General features: G+C 34.5%; 1 protein-coding gene across 1 annotated transcript in view; it reads left to right on the top strand.

Annotated features, from left to right (window-relative positions):
* Positions 1-5,631, top strand: part of PCDH7 (protocadherin 7) — a 410,459-nt gene extending 404,828 nt beyond the window's left edge. The window contains 1 exon segment of the mRNA XM_021712977.1: positions 4,970-5,631. Coding sequence (XP_021568652.1) covers positions 4,970-5,346 — 377 coding nt within the window. The 3' untranslated portion in view covers positions 5,347-5,631.
* Positions 5,632-22,797: the final 17,166 nt, after the last annotated feature.

Raw genomic sequence — 22,797 nt, 5'->3', positions numbered from 1 at the left:
CCAACTCAGTGTGCATCCTCTGGATCTTTTCTTCTCAACCATAAACTTTATTGACTGTAATAACAATTTGCCAAGTAAAAACTTTGGCTAACTGACATATATTTAATTATTTTTTCTCAGTCTTGTCATATAAGGCAAAAAAGGAATCATTTTCTGACAGTTATTTTAAAATAAAGCACTTGATTTAACATTTGAGTAAAAGATTTTTCATGTGGACTAATGAAAGTAAAGGTAAAGCTAAAATATTTGTTGGAAAACACTTGCCACTTAACTTTTATTTTTATTGTTCATTCTTTTGAAAAACATGTTCATAGTCTACCAAATTCCACTAGAATTGAAGTGTGCTTCTAGAATAAAAAAAGTCTTTGTAAAAAAGTCTTTGTGTAACAGGAAGTTAAGAGGTATAGAAAGAAAATCAAATACTTTAACAACAACAAAAAAGTTCCTACATTTTATTTATCTCAAAAAGAAGAAAATACCACAATTTTTTTTTATTTGCAGAATTGTGTCAAATAATGTTAGCAATATACTGGAGCTTGGTTTTAAGAAACAAACTGGCGGGATGCTGTGAATATCCAGGAAGTCATTGACTCACAATCCATTTATGTCACATGGTCAGATAATTTAACAAATAAGCAAATAATATACACAGCTTTAAGGGTCTGACCTTTAAAAAGAAAAAAGAAAAAAAAGTTATTGGAAATATTTTAAAACTAAATGTGACATCTTCATTGTTTTTCTTAGTAAATGGAAAGATCCATATATCTTCAGCCCTGAGCCAAGGAATTGGAGTAGAGTGAGGGTTCAGGATTCTGGCAGGATGCATAACTTAGCACACAAACTCCTTTGTGGTGCAGAGCTGTCTTCAGTCTTCATGAGTCTACTGTGCTCTCCTATAATAATGATGCCTCAGATGGGTTCTGAATTGTGTAAGACAGCTTCTGGAAAAATGAAATGCCTCTATAAATCTGAGCTTTCCTTGTTATTTCTAATGATTCTACATATTATCTGTCTGTCACTTCTTGTTGAGGTCATTGTAACAGCATCTGCCACCACCCACCCATCGACCTCCAAAGTAAGAACGAAAGCACTGTCTTTAGGGACAGAATCTGACTTCTTAGGTTAGTATATAATTGTCTTCATTAGGAAATTTATAGTTTTAGGGAGGTTACCATTCTTTTCACTAAGTAGCAAAATGTGTGACTCTGTGGCATCTGGTTCCTGTGCTGCACAGACTTTTTTTTTTCCCTCTTTCTTTGAAGACTGTAGCTTTTGCTGACGTCTATGGGTAGCAATAATTGACCTCCAAATAACTCAGCTGTTATATTTTAAGAAGGAGCAACACCGTGGAGGGGGAAAACACTCAACTGGAAGTCAAAATACTTATTCCTTGTCCTTAGCTTCTACATATGATAGGTTCTCTCATTGTTTTCATCCTCCTGGCTATATGATTAACAGGAGTGAGGTATGAGAAGTACTTAATGCCTCATTAAGTCATTTTTCTAAGATTGTTTGCTATTATGATGGCTTAAAACTGTCTACTTTCAGGAGGAAAGTTCACTTTATGTCTAGAAGAGGACCTGAACTCACCAAAATGATGCAACAACTCTAGTAAATAGCATAACTTGAGAAAAACAGAGAACTCACCGAGTAATGTTAAGCAAGAATAGGATCTAATGAATGCCCTTTTTTACTTCTAGTCTTCTCAAAATTTGATATGGATGAGTAGAGGGAAATTTTTATTAAAAAATCTTTAAAGAACTGGCTTTATCATGGAAAAATGCTTATAGAGAATATTAATATATTTCCATATAGAACATTTTCTGTTTGTGTTTATTTTTCAATACCAACTAACAAGACTTTTGATTAGCAGTTTTCCCTCTTCACTGAGGTCAAAATTAAAAAGAATAGTACTAAACTGAAGCATAAAATAATCTTCTTAGCTGTTAGAAACACATCCTTCAATGAAAGAATAAGAAGAGTTACTAACATGAAAAGTCTTCCACTATAATCCTACATAAAACATTAGGACAATTTTAAAATATGTCTTTTATGGAAAGAAGAAAGAATGGTATTTGATGATTCTCAGAGACCCTATATTATTTTTTGTTTTAAAAGATTTATAATATTTGCTTGCATATTTAAAATTTAAAATATATAAACATAGAAAAATATTACTTCACTCATGCCACTTTCTAAAAAATCGCATCATAATACAAAGTACATTTGTTAATCATCGGTATTCTTTTGAAGATTCACTTCCAAATTGGAAATTTTGATTGCTCCTGATGAATCTCTTATAGCCTTTCTTGATTATTTTTCTAAATTTGATGACAAACACTGCAACATGTCTCAGCCAATTAGGCTTGTCACCTTCCACTGTGGTCCCCAATCAAGTGTTTCACTTTGGAAGTGACAGGAGAGCCTTATTAAAAGTCATGCTTCTTGGATAGAGATGTGGCAGTTTGCATGTGGATGATGGCACAAAAGACAAGCTGCCTTTCGTTAAAAGCAATAGAGGAAATCAATTCTAGCAGAAACACGCCAGACTCTGAAGTAAAGACTGGGGAAGACTAGAAAAGCATCTGACTTACAGTTGATTGAAAAGACAGTCGTTCTAAATGAATATAATCTCTCGTGAGCTATAGGTAGTTTACATACACAAGTTAAACAGAGGTAAGAACAATTGTTTGAGCATCAATATAGCTTTGCAAGCTGTTTTTTAATGCATCACAAAGAGAAAATAAACACAATCAATTTCAAACTAGAACACAAATTAATCCCTGAAAAGCAGCCACCTGTGTAAGTCATTGTGTAAGTAAACTGACACATTGTGTGAGACATAATAAACCGAGAGAGATGATTGGAGACAATTCTGGGTTATTTTTGCAGAGAATGACAACCACATTCATAAATATTTTTCCTACTTGAGAAGCTAAACTCCTGATTATTTTCACATGTCCTTGATATGCATTCTCATAAGAAAAAGTATTTGAATTTGTTGAAGCAGTAAAGAAAAAAAGAAATACTTTGAGTAAAAATTAGATCTGATCTTACACTTTGCATTTTTGTAAGTTTTTTTTTTCTATTAAAATCATTTAGGTCAGTTTCAAAAACACAAAGTCTTCTAAAATAGGAAATATTATCAGGTAACTTGCAGCTTGTTCATTTAAACCAGCAAGATTATAAAAAACATTTGTCAGTAATTTGATTTTTAAATGTGTCTAAATGTATATTTGAGAAACACAAAGGGAATTTAGCATAAAAACCATGAAAGTGTTTTTCCTTTTGATGCTAAAATTAAGCGAATCTGCCTACTTAGAAGTCAAGTAGCAGCATGCACAACTGCAATAAATAATACCTTTGCATTTTACCTTCGAGAAAGAGTAAAGTCATTCTAGATTTCCTGTGAAGAACACTGGCATTTCCTTGTGAACACTTAGCACAGGGTATAAAAGTTCCAGGCCACCGTGGTTCAAAAATCAATGGGCTGATAAATGTCAATTCTTCGGTTATCCATCACTGAAGGAAAAAATAAAAAGGAATATTGGAGAATCTTGATTTAGGAGATTAGCAGGGTAAAACTTCTGAAATATACTATACAAATGGTCAATTACAGGAGCTAATGTGTGAAGGCAAAAGCAGAGCGTGTCCGTATATTGAAAATAATTTAAATGACCCCTCTTCTATTTTAAACCAACTCTAACCAGGATTATGCATATGCAAATCATACTGATTCCACTAGCTGTGAATATATTTGCAGAAGTCAAATTTGTCAGTCTTGTGACAAAATGACACTATAATATAAACTGGAATACAGTCACATTATGGTCTTTTGTTTGGCAGTACAATAAAGAATAAAATATATTAAATAAAACCCTCCAAGTTATTTTCTTAGACTTTGTTGAGGTAGAGGAGATTTTTCTCACTCACTCTCTTTCTCAAATAAAAGCAAAGTCTGTAAAAACCTTTTTAATACTAAGAAAATGCATAACCGTTCTTTAAAGACAGACTCATATAATGATTTAAATTATACATACAGGTTATTTTAACGTCCATCTTTAATCTTGATCCCTAAGAACTCTTTGGACATGATTTAAATTTTTAAAAATAAAAGTCATCTCCCATTCCATTGGACAACACCATTCATTAGGAGTGCATGTTATTTCATCAAAAGTTTAGAAACCTAACTATAGTCACCTAATACAATACATTTTATATAATGTTTTCAGTCAGCAAACACATTTGGTCAGTGTATTTCAATATGAACCCTCAGGGACTCTAACCCACAGCACATACTGGGCCATTTGATGCGGGATGGTGGGGAGGGGGAACATGGGCCAGGGTGGGCAGGTGGTGATCATTCTAGTATGCTCATACTTATAACTACTTGAACCTTGCTTTTTAAACTTTTTACCACATAATGTACTGTCAGTGTAAGTTCTACTTCTGAGTCACCCTGATGTCTTAGAGTGTATTATAAATATAAGGTTTTGCATATTTGCATTACATGAATAATGTGTAACCAGGAAAAAAATCCAATTGGCAAAAGCATACCACTTCTGCGAAAATTTATAGATCCAGAAAATTATCTATTTGAATTTAATAATTTCTCTTATGGATGTGGAAAAAAAATTTATACCCATACAAATATATCTACGTACTTCAGCCTTCTACTTGCGAATATCTTCATGGTCCTGTCTAAAATAAATGCAAATATAATCTGTCTCTTCTACACAGTTAAATTTATTGTTTTATCCATTTCTTCATTTTATAATATTGGATGTTTTTGCAAAACCTTATTTTGATGCATACGAAATAAAAACTATCCTATGGGGGAGATGAGATGCAGGGTGTTGGGAAATTAGATGATAAGGGGGCATATATTTCCCCCTTCCAATTTCATATAGATCATGGAAGCCTATTGAGAAATGTCCAACACTAATGGCAGCTTCTCCTTGGATTTCAGATTCAAGGCCTCTTCCAGATGTAGCCCTGACTGGGAAGTGCACCCGTGAGTGTGATGAGTATGGCCACTCAGACTCCTGCTGGATGCCGGTCCGCACTTCTCCAGAGAGGAAGAAGAGCCAGCCCAAACTCTCCACTTTCATGCCTGTTGATGAACGAGGAAGCCAGGAAAAGCTGGCCAATGGCGAGGCTGCCATCATGGGTGACCGCAACAGAAACCTCCTGAACAAAAAGTTGACCTCATCCTATGAGACCTTCAGTGCAGCTAGTTTCAGCAAAAATGAGGAAGCCAACCCTGAGGATATTCCCCTTACAAAAACAGGGGAATATAAGCCATCTCCTGTCAATACTCTCACTAGAAGAGAAGTTTACCTGTAGGCTATAAAGGAGCAACAGCAAAGTTCTTTTCATGTATGAGAAGGAGAATAAGGGGCAAAAAACCTTACAAAACAAAACCGTTTAATCACAAAGGGGGGCTACCAAAGAGACAAAGCTTTGCCTGCCACTTCTGCCTCCAGATCAGGCCTTTAGTGATACTGTTAGCCTGATTATACTGTACAATGTAGAAACCACCCTTGTTACTTGCATGTCTAACCCCCTCACAGATTCCCAACCAACATTCACTCTCTCTTCCTTATTCCTCTCCAAAAAAAAAAAAAAAAAGGAAAAAAAAGATGGTTGCAAGTTTATTTCATTGTAACAAGCCTGATTAGCAGAACACAACATACTCCCATCCCTAAGCTGAAGCATGATTTTAGTCACTTTGATTTTGTTTGAGTGTCATCCAGCTGGTCAAAAAAGCAGGACAGGTAAAATGTTTTTCCGACATACCATCAGAACATGGTTTATCACCATCAAAGGCAATCCTCTGAAAATGATTTGAGTCCCTCTAAAGGTTCAGTCCTTAAAAAGGGAGGCTGTATGAAAAGACCTTTTAGGAAGATCACAGCTTTGTATTCCAAAAAAGACTAAGAAAAAAAACAATACTCAGTGGGTGATTGCAGTCCCAAATTGACATATGCTGTTATTTTCAGGTCAAGAGCGTCAACTTCGATTCCATACATTCACCAAATAGTCTCAGTATACACACAATCTTGATTACATAGCTCAATTATACTAATTATGACTTACAAAAATTATATATATATTTTTTCAGAACAGGACCATCAACTAACTTGAGCAACTGTGTCATTAAAAGGCCAAAGATCATACAGCGGATCAGGGAAATCATGAAGTTGATTTGGTCTTGACATGGAAATTCACTAAACGACAAAGGAAAGCAACTGGATCCATGCACACACAGAAACAAATAAACACTAGTTTATTTTATATTGTGTCTACACCCAGAAAATATGCTTTTTTAAAAAAAAAAAGGATTTTATTTGAAAATTGAGAAAATAAACAAATGAGGCATATTTTTATTATTATAATAAGCAATTGGTTAAAGTTAGAGTTTAGTTTCAGATAATATTATAAGGGAAGATTCCACACTTTGAAATAGTATTTATGGGTAGTGAGGTAGGGAAAAGAAAGATTCACTGGCATACAGTCTTGTGTATTAAGTCCATTATTATTTTAGAAACCAGGCTATACTTGCTGGCCCTATTAACAACATTTCAAGTTATAATTGCGCTTTTCACTTTTTCAGTGAACACTTCCCTGCAACACAAGCACATTTATTTTGAATTGTGTGCAATGTAGAACTATTTTGAGACTCACAACACTGAAATAAGGTGACACCCTAATCGACTTTGTCACTAATGTGATTTGAACATTATTTAATAAATGTCATAAACAAATCCAGACTGAACATTGAAAGGAGGAGTTCTGGGCTGTGACATTTCTCACAGTACGTGCATCTCAAAGTTGGAAATCATGGATTTTTTTCAGTACAACAAAAAGAAACAGAATATGCATATTTTGAGCCACTTACTCTAAAGAGGATAATCTCATGTAATTAAAACTAGCTGGGACATTCAGACGAAAGTGACAATCCATGGACAGATTAGGGAGTTAACAGGTAAAGAGAGCAAAGGTTCTAGTCACTGAATGTTTGTAAACTGATCAAGGCATAGCCTTGATGGCTCTCTAGCAAACTATAGAAACAAGGTAGCCTTGGGTAGTTTCATGCTTTGCAGAATTTCTTAGACTGTAAGGTGAAGCAGCCTGGGATATAGGTTGATAATTCACTATAGGTCCTCAAAAATACTTATCTTTGAAAACCACTTAGCTGTTTGGTGGGGTACTCTTTTGGGGTCATTTCCTTATGCTCTTTCTTCAATGGATTTTTCATTTTGATGTTAGTTTATGTATAATAGGTAGGATGAAAAAAGTAATTGAAACAGAACCATTGGACTAAAATATCAATAATTGAACATGCTTATGTTTGATTATTATTTACACTATGGAAAGATGCAATTCTAGTACTTTGTTAGGAAACTGCATTGAAGCAGTTCTGCCTTGTATAATCTGTAAGTACCTATTAAGACAAAATACTTCTAAAGATACTTATGAAATGTATACATATTTTTTCTTGCACGTTACAAAGGAAATACTCAATTGCATAACACAGATGTTCAACAAACTTTTTTTAATGCATTTCTTTCTTTCACAAGACATCTGAAACCACTGATAGCTCATTTCACTCTATCTTAAACCCTTCTCTTGTCTGTGAAGCTAATACGGGTCACACAGGACCTTTGGATTGATTGGATCCACATTCCTCAGTGATGTTTGCACCACATTCAAGACAGCCATGCCATTGTCATTTAACTCGTGAACCTCTCTTTAGAACTAAAATGGGTGTGAAAGAATAAAATTCAGTGTACTGTAAGTATTCGCAGTAATTCTAGTAGAATTAGTTATCATAACATGTTTATTATATAATGAGCTGGCATGACACAGAACTATATTTTGTGTTTGTATGACTTTTATTTTGAATAGATTAAATCTGGTGCCACTCCATATATAGAGTGCTTTTGAAAAAAAATCAATAAAAATAAACAAAAAATAAATAAATGAGTGAATGCAAAATAAGCAACTGTGCCTTTTATACCTGTTGTTATGGTAAAAAAACGGTTGTTGGGTTTGGACAATGAGGGGAAATGGGCTATTCCCAACTTTTCTGATCCTGTATATTTATCCATGTTATTTTCTGAAAATAATAAATAATATATTAAAAATTTGCCTTCTGAAAAACTCAGATAATGGACCAGTCTTAAATATTGTTTTCATTCATAAAACAAAATTAAGGCATTAATATGGGCTGGTTAAATCTGACCAGAAGATGAAAGCATTTCTTGTAAGAGAAACACAGGAAGATATTATCAGGAGTGAAACGAGTCCATTTTTGCAAAAAAAATATTGATTTAGATTTTTTTTTAATTTCTATTTTGTTGTGTTTCTTTTAGCTGCCATTTCATTTTGGTTGTACAGTATATAAACCATACTTGTTTTCTGTACACAAGAATCTCAAGTGAACTTTGCATGCATTATACATTAGGACACATTTATAAATTAATGAGTAACTATATAAATTTATGTGTATTCAACGTCTGTAGCTTCAGTCTAAAACCTACTGATTTTTCTGAATCTCCAGATATCATTTCTGTATGGCTTCTGACTGGCCTGCTGCCCGAGTTTCAGAAAACAAAGGAGGCATTATTTTTATGGGAGGAGGAACAAAAATGGTACTGAGGATATCTGACTGAAAGACGACCCTAGGAAGCTGTCTTATATGAAAGTAAAACAAAACACACAGACCAGAAGAAATTGTCAGGAATCAAACAGTCATCCTAAAGCAGTGATAGGAATTCTGAAGATCCAAATTGCTTTAGGTATATCAGTGATAAATACATGTGTCCTTAAGAAAAATAGAGTGAGAGTGATCACAAATATAGTACAACCTGTTAGTTGTGATCCAGGAGAAAAAAAAAATTATATAGATATATATATATATAACATCTGGAGGAAGGCATCATTTTTTCAGCTACCTAGGGTTTTCTTTCAGACAACTTTTCCTACATTTTAAAGCACTTGCATTCAGTGTGGTACGATCTGTTTGTAATGTTAATCATTGACTATTGTTCTGCTACTTGGATGTTGATAGTGAAGCAGAGAACAATTTATCATCGTTTATTATGAGTCACTATGCACGCAACTATGCTTAACATGGCGAAATGTATTAAACACTCGTCCAACTATTTATGAAATACTTTACATAATTTAATTTGCTTTTGTACAGTTTTATGTAAATAAATTGCTTGTCATTTTTGTCTCTGCAAATTAAAATATAACATGGTCAAATGGTTTCACACTTGTAAGTGTACTTCTCTGTTGACAGGTAATTCAGATTTGATTGGACAAGAAGTGAATGGATTCATGTACCAGTTTGCTTTAAGATGACTTGATTTCTGCTAAATTAAGATAGAGCAAGGAAGCTAATGTGGAAGCAGTTGTTGATTTGAAGGGCACCATGTATAACTGTCACATTACTTTGCCTCATAATGGAATGGAACTTGGATTCTTTCATTTCATACAAGTAATTTATGAGATGGTTACCTAGTTACCTTTAACATTTTTAAGTTTACAGTAGAAAAAACAACTTTTCATTAGTATGAAGACAGATTTTTTTCAGGAACATCTACAGAGAAACTTCACATCTAAGATAGAAGTAATTCTAAGTCAAAATGTGTCTTTGTATAGGAAATGTTTGTTTTTGTCTAAATTAATGAAAATAGAAAAAATTTAAAGACAAAAAGATTATGTTAGATATAGAGAAAATAAAACAAAATAGAATTTTTATCTTGATTAACTCTTTTTCCCCCCCTTGGCTGAGCTTTCTCTACTTTTTGCATTCTTTCCAATCATTTATTTTTGTGTTTTTAACCATCTCCTTTGCTATTTGTTAGATTATACCCCTAACTGTTATGGTTATCTTCTTTATTTATTAAATTGGTATATATTCAAGCAAGCATCTTCCCAATCCTTCATTCACAGCCTTTCTTCCAACTGAGGCGGAAGGATCACCTGAGCCCAGTGGGTTGATGCTGGGGTGGCCATGAGTGTTCCATTGCACTCCAGCCTGGATGGCAGAGTGAGACTCCAACTCAAAAGAAAAAAAAAGAAGATAGACAAGAAGCAGGCTAAGAAAAGTTGCATAGTAGTTCTTCCAAGGCTTAGGCTTGATTATTCTACCATCCCTGATTCTTTGGAAGAATTTTATTTTGCAATTTAGAAGCTTGACTTAGCACAATGACCTTTTCACAATACCTTACATTTATAGCATGTGTTGTGGTTTATCAGTGTTTTTGTTATAAGATTTATCCCCAAATTCTCATAATATCTACGATATAAGCTGTAGGAACTGTTTGATAAGCCATTTATGAAGGTGGATTTTACTTTTATTTAATAATTCTCAGATTAATAAAAAGCTGAAGACAAAATTCTACCAATATTAACATTTTTCCCTCTAGTGGTTTATATACCAATGGATTGTTATAAAACGTATTGCCTGACTTACCATAGTGACAAGAAAAAAGCACTCTCACATTTACCTGAATAAAATCATTATCTGGTAAAGCAGGACTTTGAGGAGGGGACAATAATTATGCAGATAGAAAGGTAATCATCTTCACATGGAATTGCACATCGTACCCTGGCAGTAGTTGTAACTTGTACAGGATTTCAGACAGCAAATTGTAAATCTTGAAAATATCATAACCTAAATTTTTTCCTGATTAATAACCCTTGCCTAATTTATCAATCAGGTCATAAGGCCTTCGTGAACCTTGGCTGGCTAGTCAGTCTAGCTTGGGAACTTGAATTATCATAACCCACTCAGTACTATCAAAATTGATCAGATAATTGTAGAATTCTCAAACTGACTTTAGTTTCAACATGTTGATTTCACAAAGAAATCGTCTATTGAGTTTTTGTCTTGTTTCCTTCCTCTTTGTACTGTTAACTTTTTCCTGCCCTCATGCAAATTGGCCTTTTGATAGGCTTTGAGAAGTTATTTGCTGTTTTTCCCATTTCAAAAGCAAACCTAGTTTTCCCAGGAGGCAAAAGGAATGTTAGGTAGCTAACTAAGGCTGGAGGATTTGCAACCCAATCAGCTTTATTTTAATGGAAATTTACAATATCAACTACTTGAGCTCTTAGGAAGCAGAGTGAATAGGGACTGAACTTAACATTTGTTTATTTTTTCTTATCTTTATCCTCTAATACTTGTTTATAAACTGCATGGAGGAAGGTGATTAACCAAGATAATATAAATTTTCTAAGCTACAGGGAGTGAGGAAAGGATATGAATGTAAAATATTGAAAGCTAAAAATTTATGCTTTCCTTTAACCCTGACTTTACTTTTTTCTGTTGTATTTGTTAAATGTAAATTTATTCATTGGTTGAATTTAATATGTATGACCCACACAGAAATAATTTTGTTTATTTATTGAACCTCCTGTGGAAAGAAGTAGAATGTGCTTAATAGTATATAAATATAAAATTGTCCCCAACCCTTTCAGATGTTGCTAAACATAAATTATAATTGATTTGTGATGTTCAGTTTTATTTTTCATTACATTATCATGATTCCAATGATCTATCATCAGAAAGGTTATAAGAAAGATGTATATGATCAACAAAGTAATGTCAGAGAAAATCTTTGCGATTAGAAAGGAATTTGAAAAATAAAAAATGTTAATTAATATGCCTACTTTAAAAAAACGATAAGTCACTCAAGAAATACCTGAATAAGCAAACTAAAGAAGGACAAAAAACCAAGATGTTGTATTTTGGCAATTTATTTAAAAGTGCATAACAACATCCCAGAGTTAGTAAAATTGGTAGTAATTTGATAAGATCATTTCAATTTTTTTCTAAGTGTATTTTATATATGATATTACATAGAATATATTTATTGCAGTTATGGATTATTATAAAAAAAATTGACCACATAGTTAAGCCATTTTATATTACACTTATGCAAAGGAAGTGAAGGCAAAAATACTAGAAAGAAATAAAGTAGTTGGCTAGATAATTTACTTACAGTTTTAACACCCACCTTCAATGCTTTTCCAGATCCTAAAGTGCAGCTGGAATATTCTAGAATAGCATTTCTAGATTTTGACTTCCATTAAAAGAATGCAGTCTTTTAAGGGTCCGGTATTCTGTAAGAATTTTTTTTTTTTTTTTTTTTAGTTGGAGTCTCACTCTGTGGCCCAGACTGGAGTGCAGTGGCCGCTCCCGGCCACCGCAGCCTCGACCTGCTGGGCTCCGGCGATCCTTCCGCCTCAGCCTTCCCAGTAGCCGGAATTACAGGCGCGCACTACCACGCCCGGCTAATTTTTTGTTGTTGTTGATTTATTGTAGAGATGAGGTCTCGCCAAGTTGCCCAGGCAGATCTCGAACCTGCGGGCTCAGGCAATCCACTCACCTCAGCCTCCCAAAGGCGCGGGATTACAGGCTGAGCGACCGAGCCCAGCTTCTGTAAGAATTTTTTACGTTTTGCATTTTATTAATGTGATGACCAAAGTAATCGTTCAGCCTAGTTTTTGTAGATAATTTTTATGAAACTGAACTTAATAGAATAAAGGTTCACTTTAAAAGCTAATGTTTATTCATCTATTGTATGAAAAATTGTATTATTTGTAGTTCAATGGAATTTTTTTTCTTATAGGAGTTCCTATTTGACTCATTTGTGAGAAACACCAAATCAGAGGTCAATAAGCTTTTTCTTTAAATGTCCAGATTGTAAATATTTTGAGATTTATAAATCAAGAAGAAAAATTAATGATATTATGTAGGTACTTATATGACAAAAGAAAATCAAATTTGGGGGTTTTAAATTGTCTAAATCAAAAATAAAATTGTCTAAATGCATAAATACTATAAAGCAGACAGTGAAGGGAATTTGACCAATAGATTTTTGTTTGTTGACCCTGGTATATGCCCAAAATACTTCAACTGTTATTAGGCACAGAATTCATTACTAAAATCTCTCTTATACTTTCTCTAAATATGTCCCTGTTTGCCTAGAACAATGCTAGTTTATGACTTGATGGTTCAACAAATGTATTGTTATTCATCTTTAAAAGTTAAATTAAGTGGTTACTTTGTTATCAGGGCGATTCCTTTCCATTAACCAGTTTCCCATTGACTAGCTATAAAAAACCCGATTTCTAGATCACAAAAGATAGACACTGTTACAGTTGTAGGCAGATGTGCAAAAAGTCCTTAGGCCATTGAAAAAGAGTCCAGATCTTAATGCAGGAATCATCATCCACTTAACAACAAATAAAATGTTTCATTCTGGTGGTGTCCAGTTCGGATTAGAGGTGGGAGATTTTCTATTTTCTACTGGATCAAAAGTTTTAAACACACTTTCATGCAAATACCATGAATAAGTTCTCACTATATTGTGTTAAATTAAAATATAGCACCCAAAGTTTCCTACTTAGAGCATAATATACACAAAATAAAAAGATATGATAACTGTAAGAGCATTCTTGGAGTCAGATGACCTATTTTAAATTATTTTTTGTGTTTTCCAAGTTTTACACAATGAATGTACTTTACATTAACAATATAAAAAGTGAACAAACTGACAATATTAGAAAATTATGAATAGTTGAGTGAATAAACTTAAAAATAAAAAAAAAAACCAATTTATGTCTAATCTAAGAAACAATCTGTGCCTAGACTAACAATCAACATTCTCATTGACTAAAATAATTTGGAAACATAATTGAAGAAATAAAAGATAAGCTCTCAGTTGAATGGTACAGATACTGTTAGTCCATAGATAATTGGGAAATTTAAAAGGGCAATTGACAAAGCTACCATATTGGACAACTTGCTTCCAGGCTACAGATGTTATTGGCAAAGAAGGGTAAGCAATGTAGGATATGCAATCTAGCTCGTATCTAAAGAAACTCAGTCTCCAGTGAGCCATCTTTTTTGTAACACTTGAACTATGCTCCTGTTATGTGAATTACCTGAGTGCATAGAAAGCTGCTTAGTATACTGTCTGTTGACTTCTTCCTTTAAATTGCCTAAAATGCTCCAGACTCATTTTTTCTATTTTTTTCTTTTATTAGATGAAAACAAATAGTGTAACAGGTGATTTGATTTTTCTCTCTACTTAGGATTTATATGTGCTTCACAGCCAGCATTTTGCTATCCTCATGTTTAAAGGCTCTAAGTCATTAGAGAAACACTCCCACTTGACTACAAATATAAGTCAGATGATTATAATGACAGTGTCACAGGTGGAAAAATAATCTTCACTCTATTATAATCAGGGCCAATACTGACAAAGAATCATACATTGCTTTGGTTTTTCAATCAAGATGAAGGCACCAATTTATACTTTAACTCTCCAAAAAGGGCAGGAAGAAATGTAAACAGAAGAATATATTCAAGGTTAATTTCTACCTGAATTGCAACTATAGAATGATTATTCAGTATAGCGAATTGAAGCTAAATTACCAGAAGTTAATTTGGAAATGGCATTTGTGTTGCTTGTTTTCATCAGATTCATTAAAAACAAAATGAACTTGATCTCTGCACTGCTTTTTTTCCCCACAGCACTATGGGAAAGAATTCCCAGAGGTATTACTCCTATCACAAAGATTTTAAACTTGTGGCATGAAGAAGTTAGGTAGAACGTATTTATTTTATTCATATCATGGTCTACTTTTATCTAGGAAAGCCTAGATGTTTCCATTTGCTATACATTTGTTTTTTTAACTGTAATTTGATTTAATTTTAACCAATATGACGTAGTGCTTGTAACTGTGAGGTTCAGCCTAAGATTCAAATCAGAAAGCATATTTCAATAAGCAACATCTTCTCAAAGATATGATACCATCTGTCTGTCTTCTCCAATTGTGCAAGCAAATAACTGATTAGAAAAGTCATCTCCCAAAATGGTCACTATCATTCTGGCTTTCAAAAGTGTTTCTCTTCATTATCAAGTCTATAAGGATAATGTAATTAAGAGCACAATTTCTGAAAATGCATTATATCCTTGCAGAAAAGTTGTTCATATATCTTTTTTCCCCTGGACTGTTTAACTTAGTACATTTCCTCCAGGAAATGTGGATGTAATTTATTAACTTAATAAAATATATGAGATATGTCAAACTCAATACTGGATGTTTAGAATACAGTGGTGAACAAGATATGGCTGTGCTTTCTCTTTATAAATTTATAATCTAGTTGGGAAGTAGTCTAGAGGAAAAAATACTGAAACTTGTAAGACCCACACAGCCCTTGGTATTTTCTATGATGAGAAAATAAAAGTTCTTTGAGCCAACTGGTAGGGCATCTACCCTAAACTTTAGCAGCAGGAATAGCCACCCAGAGAAGGAGGCATCCGGAATTAAGAATAAGAATGGAGAGATTAGAGTAGAGGGCTGAAGAAGTTTTCAGGCACAGGTAACTCTGATAAAGGCCAGGGGATCTGGAGAGACCATGAAGATTTGAAGAATGAAAAGAGGTTCCAGATGGAGAAATGGCAGAGAAGGAGTGAGCTTTCAGGAGTTTTGGGAGAGGAGCATATAGGTGCAGGAAGTAAGTTTAATGAGGATAGTGGTAAGAAGAAGATGACCCCACCAAAAAGTTGCTCTCTATCTCTCTTCCTGAAAAAAAAAAAAAAAACTCTGAATATTTTATGACTAAAGAACTGCATTATTTGGTGTAGTTTGTTTCAAGGAACTAAGACATTCTCATGTTGTTTTAGTAGTTGGGAAAAGAAAGTTTGCGGTGCATCACAGCAGCTGAAACTTTTCATCAGGGAGCTGGATGATTATTCATTTTACCATCCAGTTTTAACACTTCTACCAATCTGTTCAGGCTGCTATAGCAAAGTACCATAGACTGAGTAGTTTATATAAACAACAGAAATGTACTTTTTATGGTTATGGAGATTGGAAGTCTGACACTAGGGTGTCAACATGGCCAGGTTCTGGTGAGGGCCCTCTTCCAGATTGTAGACTGCTGATTTATTGTTGTATTCTTCCTCAAATAACTGAAGAAGAGTGAGAGAGCTCTCTGAGGTTTCTTTTATAAGGGCCCTAATCCCATTCATGAGGGTTCCACCTTCATGACCCAATCACTTCCCCAAGACCCATCCCCTAAGACCTTCACATAGGGGATTAGGGTTTTAACATATAAATTTGGAGGAGACACAAACATTCAGTTCTTAACAATGGATCCCTTGATCTCTTCTTGGCCAGGGCTGTGACTTGGCTCATTTCCACGTCTCCTGCTATGGCTAACAGTTGTTCTTTTTAGACATGCTTTGTCCAATATGGTAGCCACTAGCCACATGTAGCCATTTAAATCTGAATGTAATTCAATTAACATTCTCTAGTGCCTGTTCTGTTGGACAGACCTGTTATGGTTTGACTGAGATAGGCAGAATGATTGGGCTCATAGACTAGCGGTCATCTTACTGGCAGCTCTCAGGTCACCTTGCAGCTGATTCCAAGGTTATATGAAATAAAATGTGATGACCTAACAATAGGAAATTCCTAAATCTACTGTTTCGGGCAGTAGAAAGACGCTTCTTGTATCATAGCCAGAGAGATATTAGATACATGTAGATACAGGTTTAGATATCGACAGATGATATAGATACAGTTATACATATAGATAAATTATATATTTTAAAATATAATAGTGAGTGGCCTGACTGAAGCAGCAGGAGAGGCTGGTGAAGATTCTTTAAAGGCTAGCAAGAATTAATAGGGGTTAAAAAAAATAAGGGGAAGATAACTATCCAAAGCATAGGGGACAGCAGTGGTAAAGGTTAAAGGTAAGAAATCAGGAAAATTTACATTGTACCTGCATGTGTCCAACTAGAGCACAGTAAGGAGGGGGACAGAGGTCCTTACCATCCCATAATACAGCAGTTTTGTCAGTGTCCTGCTTCTTAGTTCCAGTTTTCACATCCACACTATGATTAATCTCTCTTTGATATTCTTTCAATACATCATTAATGAACATCTGCTCTTTTCATCAACGAAGCATTCCTTCTGCCATCTTTTGGCAAAATCAGTTTAGTTTTCCTTTGTCACATGTCTGTAGTTAAGGATCTCCATTTTCCAGTGGTCACATATTGGGTAGGTAACTCAAATTGGGCCCATTTGACACTCTCTTTAATTTGGAGAAGAGCCTACCTTGAACTGATTGATTCTGATTGTGAAGCTCTAAAGATTATTCTGTATCTCTGCAGCCTTGAGCCCCAGAGCTGTAAAAGTTTTCCTACCACCTGCCTTTTATTGAACAGTTTAACTTTAATACCTGCAATACATGCTTAACAATATTGATTGAAGAATCAAAAGCTTAAACGCACAGAAAGCAAATGCATATTCCCAACATTCAATTCATACAATTGTATTATCTGACCTTTCCAGTTGCATCTGCCCCAACTTTCCCACACCACTTCTGCTCAGGTTAATCATATGCATTGTTTCTGAACTTGCCTTTTGTATTTCAAACTCTAGGTCATTTTTCACATCGCTCCCCCCATCATAAAACATGTGCTCCCCCAAAACCTATTCAAACTCTGCCTGTGGTACAAGGCCATGATTCTTACACTCCCTAGTACTGACTCAGATTTTTCCAGTGCAAAAATTGTCACTCTTTTTCTTGAAACTCTGATTGGAGAGTGAAGCTCTAGTTTGAGAGGAAAATATTATTTCTTCATTTACCCTTTCCTGTAGGAGTTTTAAGATGTACTCTTAGCTTTTTGCATAATATTTTACTCTTTCTCATAACAGAAGAATGACTTTATTTGTGGATGAGAAACAGATATTAGCCCATTTTCTTTCTTAAATCCGGAGCTTTTAAAATCAAGAATACTGACCATAGAGGAATATATTTCTCCTTCACTTTCTAAAGTGAAATATTTGCTTATAGCGTTTACATCCTATCACATAGATATTGTTGTATAGATAGATATAGAGAGAGGGATAAAGATGTAGATGAAGACAGATATGGGAAATGTAAAGGTTTCTCAACATCTTTTCCAGATCTCTTATTACACAAGCACTAATGAGAGAATATTATCATCCATGACTCTGATTGATAAAAATCCTTACAATAATATGTTGTGTTTGCTTTTAAGGTCTCTGTCTAATAAGAGAAACTATGTTCCAATACTAAAGGATTTCTAGAGTGACATTATATGTAGTTATAGAATAATTCTTGGACGTAATTGAGCACATTTTCTGCTAAATCATTCAATATTTCTAACAGTCTCAACATTCACTAATGCACTAATGTTGAGTGACTGACTACTGATTAAGAGATGTTTTTATTCACTGTTCATGAAAAGGTACTATGACTCACAATAATGCAAAGAGCCAAAAGAAGTGTATCATAATACCCTTTTCTGAAGCTATCATCATCATTCATAATATCCTTTGGCATAGCTTTGAGTATGTGTTTCGGAATCTGCAATATACAAGAAATAATACCAATCTACAGTGTTTCTTTGATGACAATGTGAATTAATATATACCAAAGTATTCTTTGTTTTAAACTTCTTTAGAATAATTACTGATTAATATGTTCTATATTTTATATATAATAAGAAATTAATACAACCTCTATCTGCTTGCTTTTAATGCAGCATCTCAATGTGTGTGTGTGTGTGTGTGTGTGTGTGTGTGTGTGTGTGTGTGTGTGTGTTTATATGAGATGGTGCTAATATTGTTAATTATTCAACTAAAGATAAATAACCACCTGCATGCTTACCTGCAATATTTTTTCTAAACCTGAACCATGGAAGAACATGTCTCAGTGCAAAAGTAGACTAGAAGTCTACTATTATAATTATGAGAACAACTAGAAAAGAGGGAAATGACAGAGGCTATGGTTGTGATAGAAAATACATTTACTTAGATTTCTTTTTCCTAATCTATAATACAAGTGATACAAACTTTAGTTAACTTACAGGAACAGGAGGAAAATTGATGGACAGTCTGGAAATTTCTTAATGTTTTTAAAAGATTGATACATGATAACTACATATTTATGGGGTACATGTGATATTTTGATACATGCAAACAATGTGTAATGTGCAAATCAAGTTACTTAGGGTATAAATCGCCTCAAATATTTATCACTTTTCTGTGTTGGAAACATTTCCAATCTTCTCTTCTAGCTATTTTGAAATATATAATACATTATTGTTGACTATAGTCACCCTAGTGTGCTATTGAATGCTGGAACTTATTCCTTGTATCTGACTGTACTTTTTTATCCGTTAACCAACCTCTTAATGTGAATTTAATGTTATACTTTCAGACTGATAATGATTACAAAAACAATAGTAATAAGATACAATGATTTACCAATTACCCATGTTCCTGGCTCTGAGTGTTACTACCATTTTATTATTATGTCTAAGCCATTGCATAAATTAACTTTTATCTCAATTTTCAGATGGATAAATGCGTTTTGTTCAAGTCAAATAAATTGCTCAGCTCCAAATTGAAAGATTGAGCATCTCAAACCATATCACAATAACTTCAAAATGTATACTTCTTAACCACCATCCTCATAATCTTCCAGTGTAGATTTTCTAATCTGCATAAATGATTGAGGCTGGGAGATAGCATCTTCGCACACACTGTGAGGACAAGACAAGAATTTCTTTCTAGAAAAGCATTTCTCAACAGTGACACTATTAACTTTTATCAACTTTCTTGCCTGGATAATTCCTTGTTTGTAGAGGGCTGCCTTGGACACTGTAAGGTATTTAATAATATACCTGGCCTCTACCCACAAGATGCCAGTAACACATTCTCTTCAGTCATTACACTTAAAAAATATCTGCAGACATTGCCAAATGTCCCTGGATGGGAGTTGGGAAAATGAGGAGGCAATGATGGGGAGGGTGGAAGGAGAATAAAATTGCCCTGTTTGACAACCAGTGATCTAGAGAGAAATTTGCTCTTTAATTTTACCAAATCCTAGGCCATAGAGTTGAGATAAAAAACACACAGCATGTGTCTTGCATGCTATGCATTAACGTAGAATTTTTTTTGGTATAAACATAAAGATTTTTTCCTAATCCAGATTGCCATATCAAAACAAAAGACGTGCAAGTTATTCAAGTTCTGAACCAAAATCAATTTTGTGTACATATATTAAAGAAATAATTGGGCCGGGCTCGGTGGCTCAGCCTGTAATCCGGCGCCTTTGGAAGGCTGAGGTGAGTGGATTGTTTGAGCCCGCGGGTTCAAGACCCGCCTGGCAGGTGAGACCTCATCTCTACAATAAATAAAAAAAATTAGCTGGGCGTGGTAGTGTGCGCCTGTAGTTCCAGCTACTTGGAAGGCTGAGGCAGAAGGATCGCCAGAGCCCAGCAGGTCGGGGCTGCGGTGGCCGGGAGCAACCACTGCACTCCAGTCTGGGCGACAGTGAGACTCCAACTCAAAAAAAAAAAGAGAAATAATTGGGGAAAAATAAAATCTCTCTCTCTGATCCTCCCCACAACTTCTCCTGAACCCTCTATATCTTTTTCCTTTCTTCTTTCTCCTCTCCCTCCTCTCCTTTCTTCTTCCCTGCTTTTGTCCCTTCCTTCTTTATTTTCTTCCCTGTATTCCTTTCTTTCTTTCACTTTACTGAAACAGAATGAAAAGAAACAATCACTTTTAGTAGTACATAGTTTTCTTTTAGCCTTTGAATTTTCTAGCCATTTTAGTAATTGAGAAAAAGCAAGCATTTGAGAGATAGTGAGTTTGCATAAAAGTTTAGACTCCAGAGTCATTCATATTGTTTTCGATACATAATTTTGAAAAATAATTAACAAGAAATTATATATTGCCATCGACATTAAAAATGAATCAATTGCTATAAATGATGGTCACATTTTAAAAACCTATGAGTACTGGTTTTATTTTTGTATAGGTAACACTTCCTGGATTTTACTTTTTCACCAAGATAAAATGCAATAGATAGTTCTAGGCCCAATAATTTAAATGACACATTAAGCACAATAAATCAAGGTCATTCAGAAGGGTGTAAAAAACCATTTTCTCCTTTTTGTACACAATTTCTGTAAGTCAGTGGCATCGCCAAGAAAGTTTTAATGAGAAGTAGTGCCTTTTTTCACATTTTGCTATCTTGTCTTATTTGATGAAGACACTAAGAGATTTTAAGTGATAAGAGGAGTTTTTGTGGAGTAAATGCAGGTAAATCAAAGGCTAGCAACCAAAATTATTTAGGCAATAAACATGATGACACTTCACGTCAGAAGGATATTTTGTTCACTTCCAATCATTTTAATGTATTCACTTTTTAAAAAAATGTTTTTGTAAAAAGAAGATAGTTATGATGACCTAGTAATGAAATCCACACTTAGAGTCTAGTAAATGGTGTTACTTCCTGAAAATAATTTAAAATTTTAACAAATTATCGAGGGGGAAAAAGCTGACATTGCTCACAAATAGGTACAGAATCTACTGTCTTAGTCTGTTTTCTGTTGCTCTAACAGAATACCCAAGACTGGGAACTATAGAAAGAAAAGAGGTATATTTTGTTCACAGTTCTGGAGACTGGGAAGTTTAAGATCAGGTGGCTGCATCTGGTGCTGGACTCATGCTGTGTCACAACATTTCAGACAGCATCACATGGTGGGAGCATACCCAAAAGTAATGAGTGGGTGCCTACAAAGGAAACAAAATACAAGGGTTGACCTTGTTTTATAACAACCCACTTTCAATTAGCTAATCCACTCTGGCAACAAAGAGAACTCATTTAGGAACTTGAGATTCCATTAATCCTTTCATGAGGGCAAATATCTCATGACCCAAATGCTTCTTAAATGTCCCACCATCTCTCAATACCCTTATATCAACATGTGTTTTGGTGAGACAAAGCCATATGCAAACCATTAGCAACCATATATATTTTTTATTCAATGTGCTCTTCTCTTACCTCTTTTAGTGAATTTATTTTTAAAAGTAATTTCACTTACACCTGTAAACTGAGAGAAAATTAAAGGTCAATTTATCTTCTGTACCTTTCTGCCAATCAAAATAAAAATGACTGGTGAGCTCCTCTTCAAAATTTCATGTGAATTTTGCTTAACTTCTCCTGTGTCATAAGAGTAGTCAGTAAGGATATCACATCTGTAAAGATTTTCTTCATCTGGAGTTAACAAGGCTAACTAAAAGATAGAATAATGCCTCTGATCTGCATTTGGCAAAAACAACTCTACTGATGCAACAGAAGCAAGTATGGACCTCAAGATACTCTTTCAGGAAATGATGTATGGTGGACACTGTCTTTTACTGCTAGCCCAATAAAGACCTGCAAGAGAAAGTTTTAAATGAAATTTCTACTGTAATTCCCATATAGTTTCTCCATTGTTCTGGGCTATTTGAATTTAACACTGAATTATCTTCTTCAAAATCTTTTTTCTAGCCGGGCTCAGTGGCTCAGCCTGTAATCCCGCACCTTGGGAGGCTGAGGTGAGTGGATTGCCTGAGCCCATGGGTTCGAGACCCACCTGGGCAACTTGGCGAGACCTCACCTCTACAATAATTCAAAAATTAGCCGGGTGTGGTAGCACGTGCCTGTAGTTCCAGCTACTTGGAAGGCGGAGGCGGAAGGATCGCCGGAGCCCAGCAGGTCGAGGTTGGGTGACAGAGTGAGACTCCAGTCTGGGTGACAGAGTGAGACTCCAACTCAAAAAAAAAAATATATATATATTTTTTCTTCATGATTTAATTTATTCAATTTAATGTAAATCTACAATAAGGGAAGGGTGAAGATTAGATGTTGATTATTTGATTACTCCCGGTTAT

This window comes from Carlito syrichta, unplaced genomic scaffold (assembly GCF_000164805.1).
Source record: "Carlito syrichta isolate Samal-C Ts95f unplaced genomic scaffold, Tarsius_syrichta-2.0.1 Scaffold303979, whole genome shotgun sequence".
Taxonomy (NCBI): Eukaryota; Metazoa; Chordata; class Mammalia; order Primates; family Tarsiidae; genus Carlito; species Carlito syrichta.
This window is presented reverse-complemented; position numbering and strand designations above follow the sequence as displayed.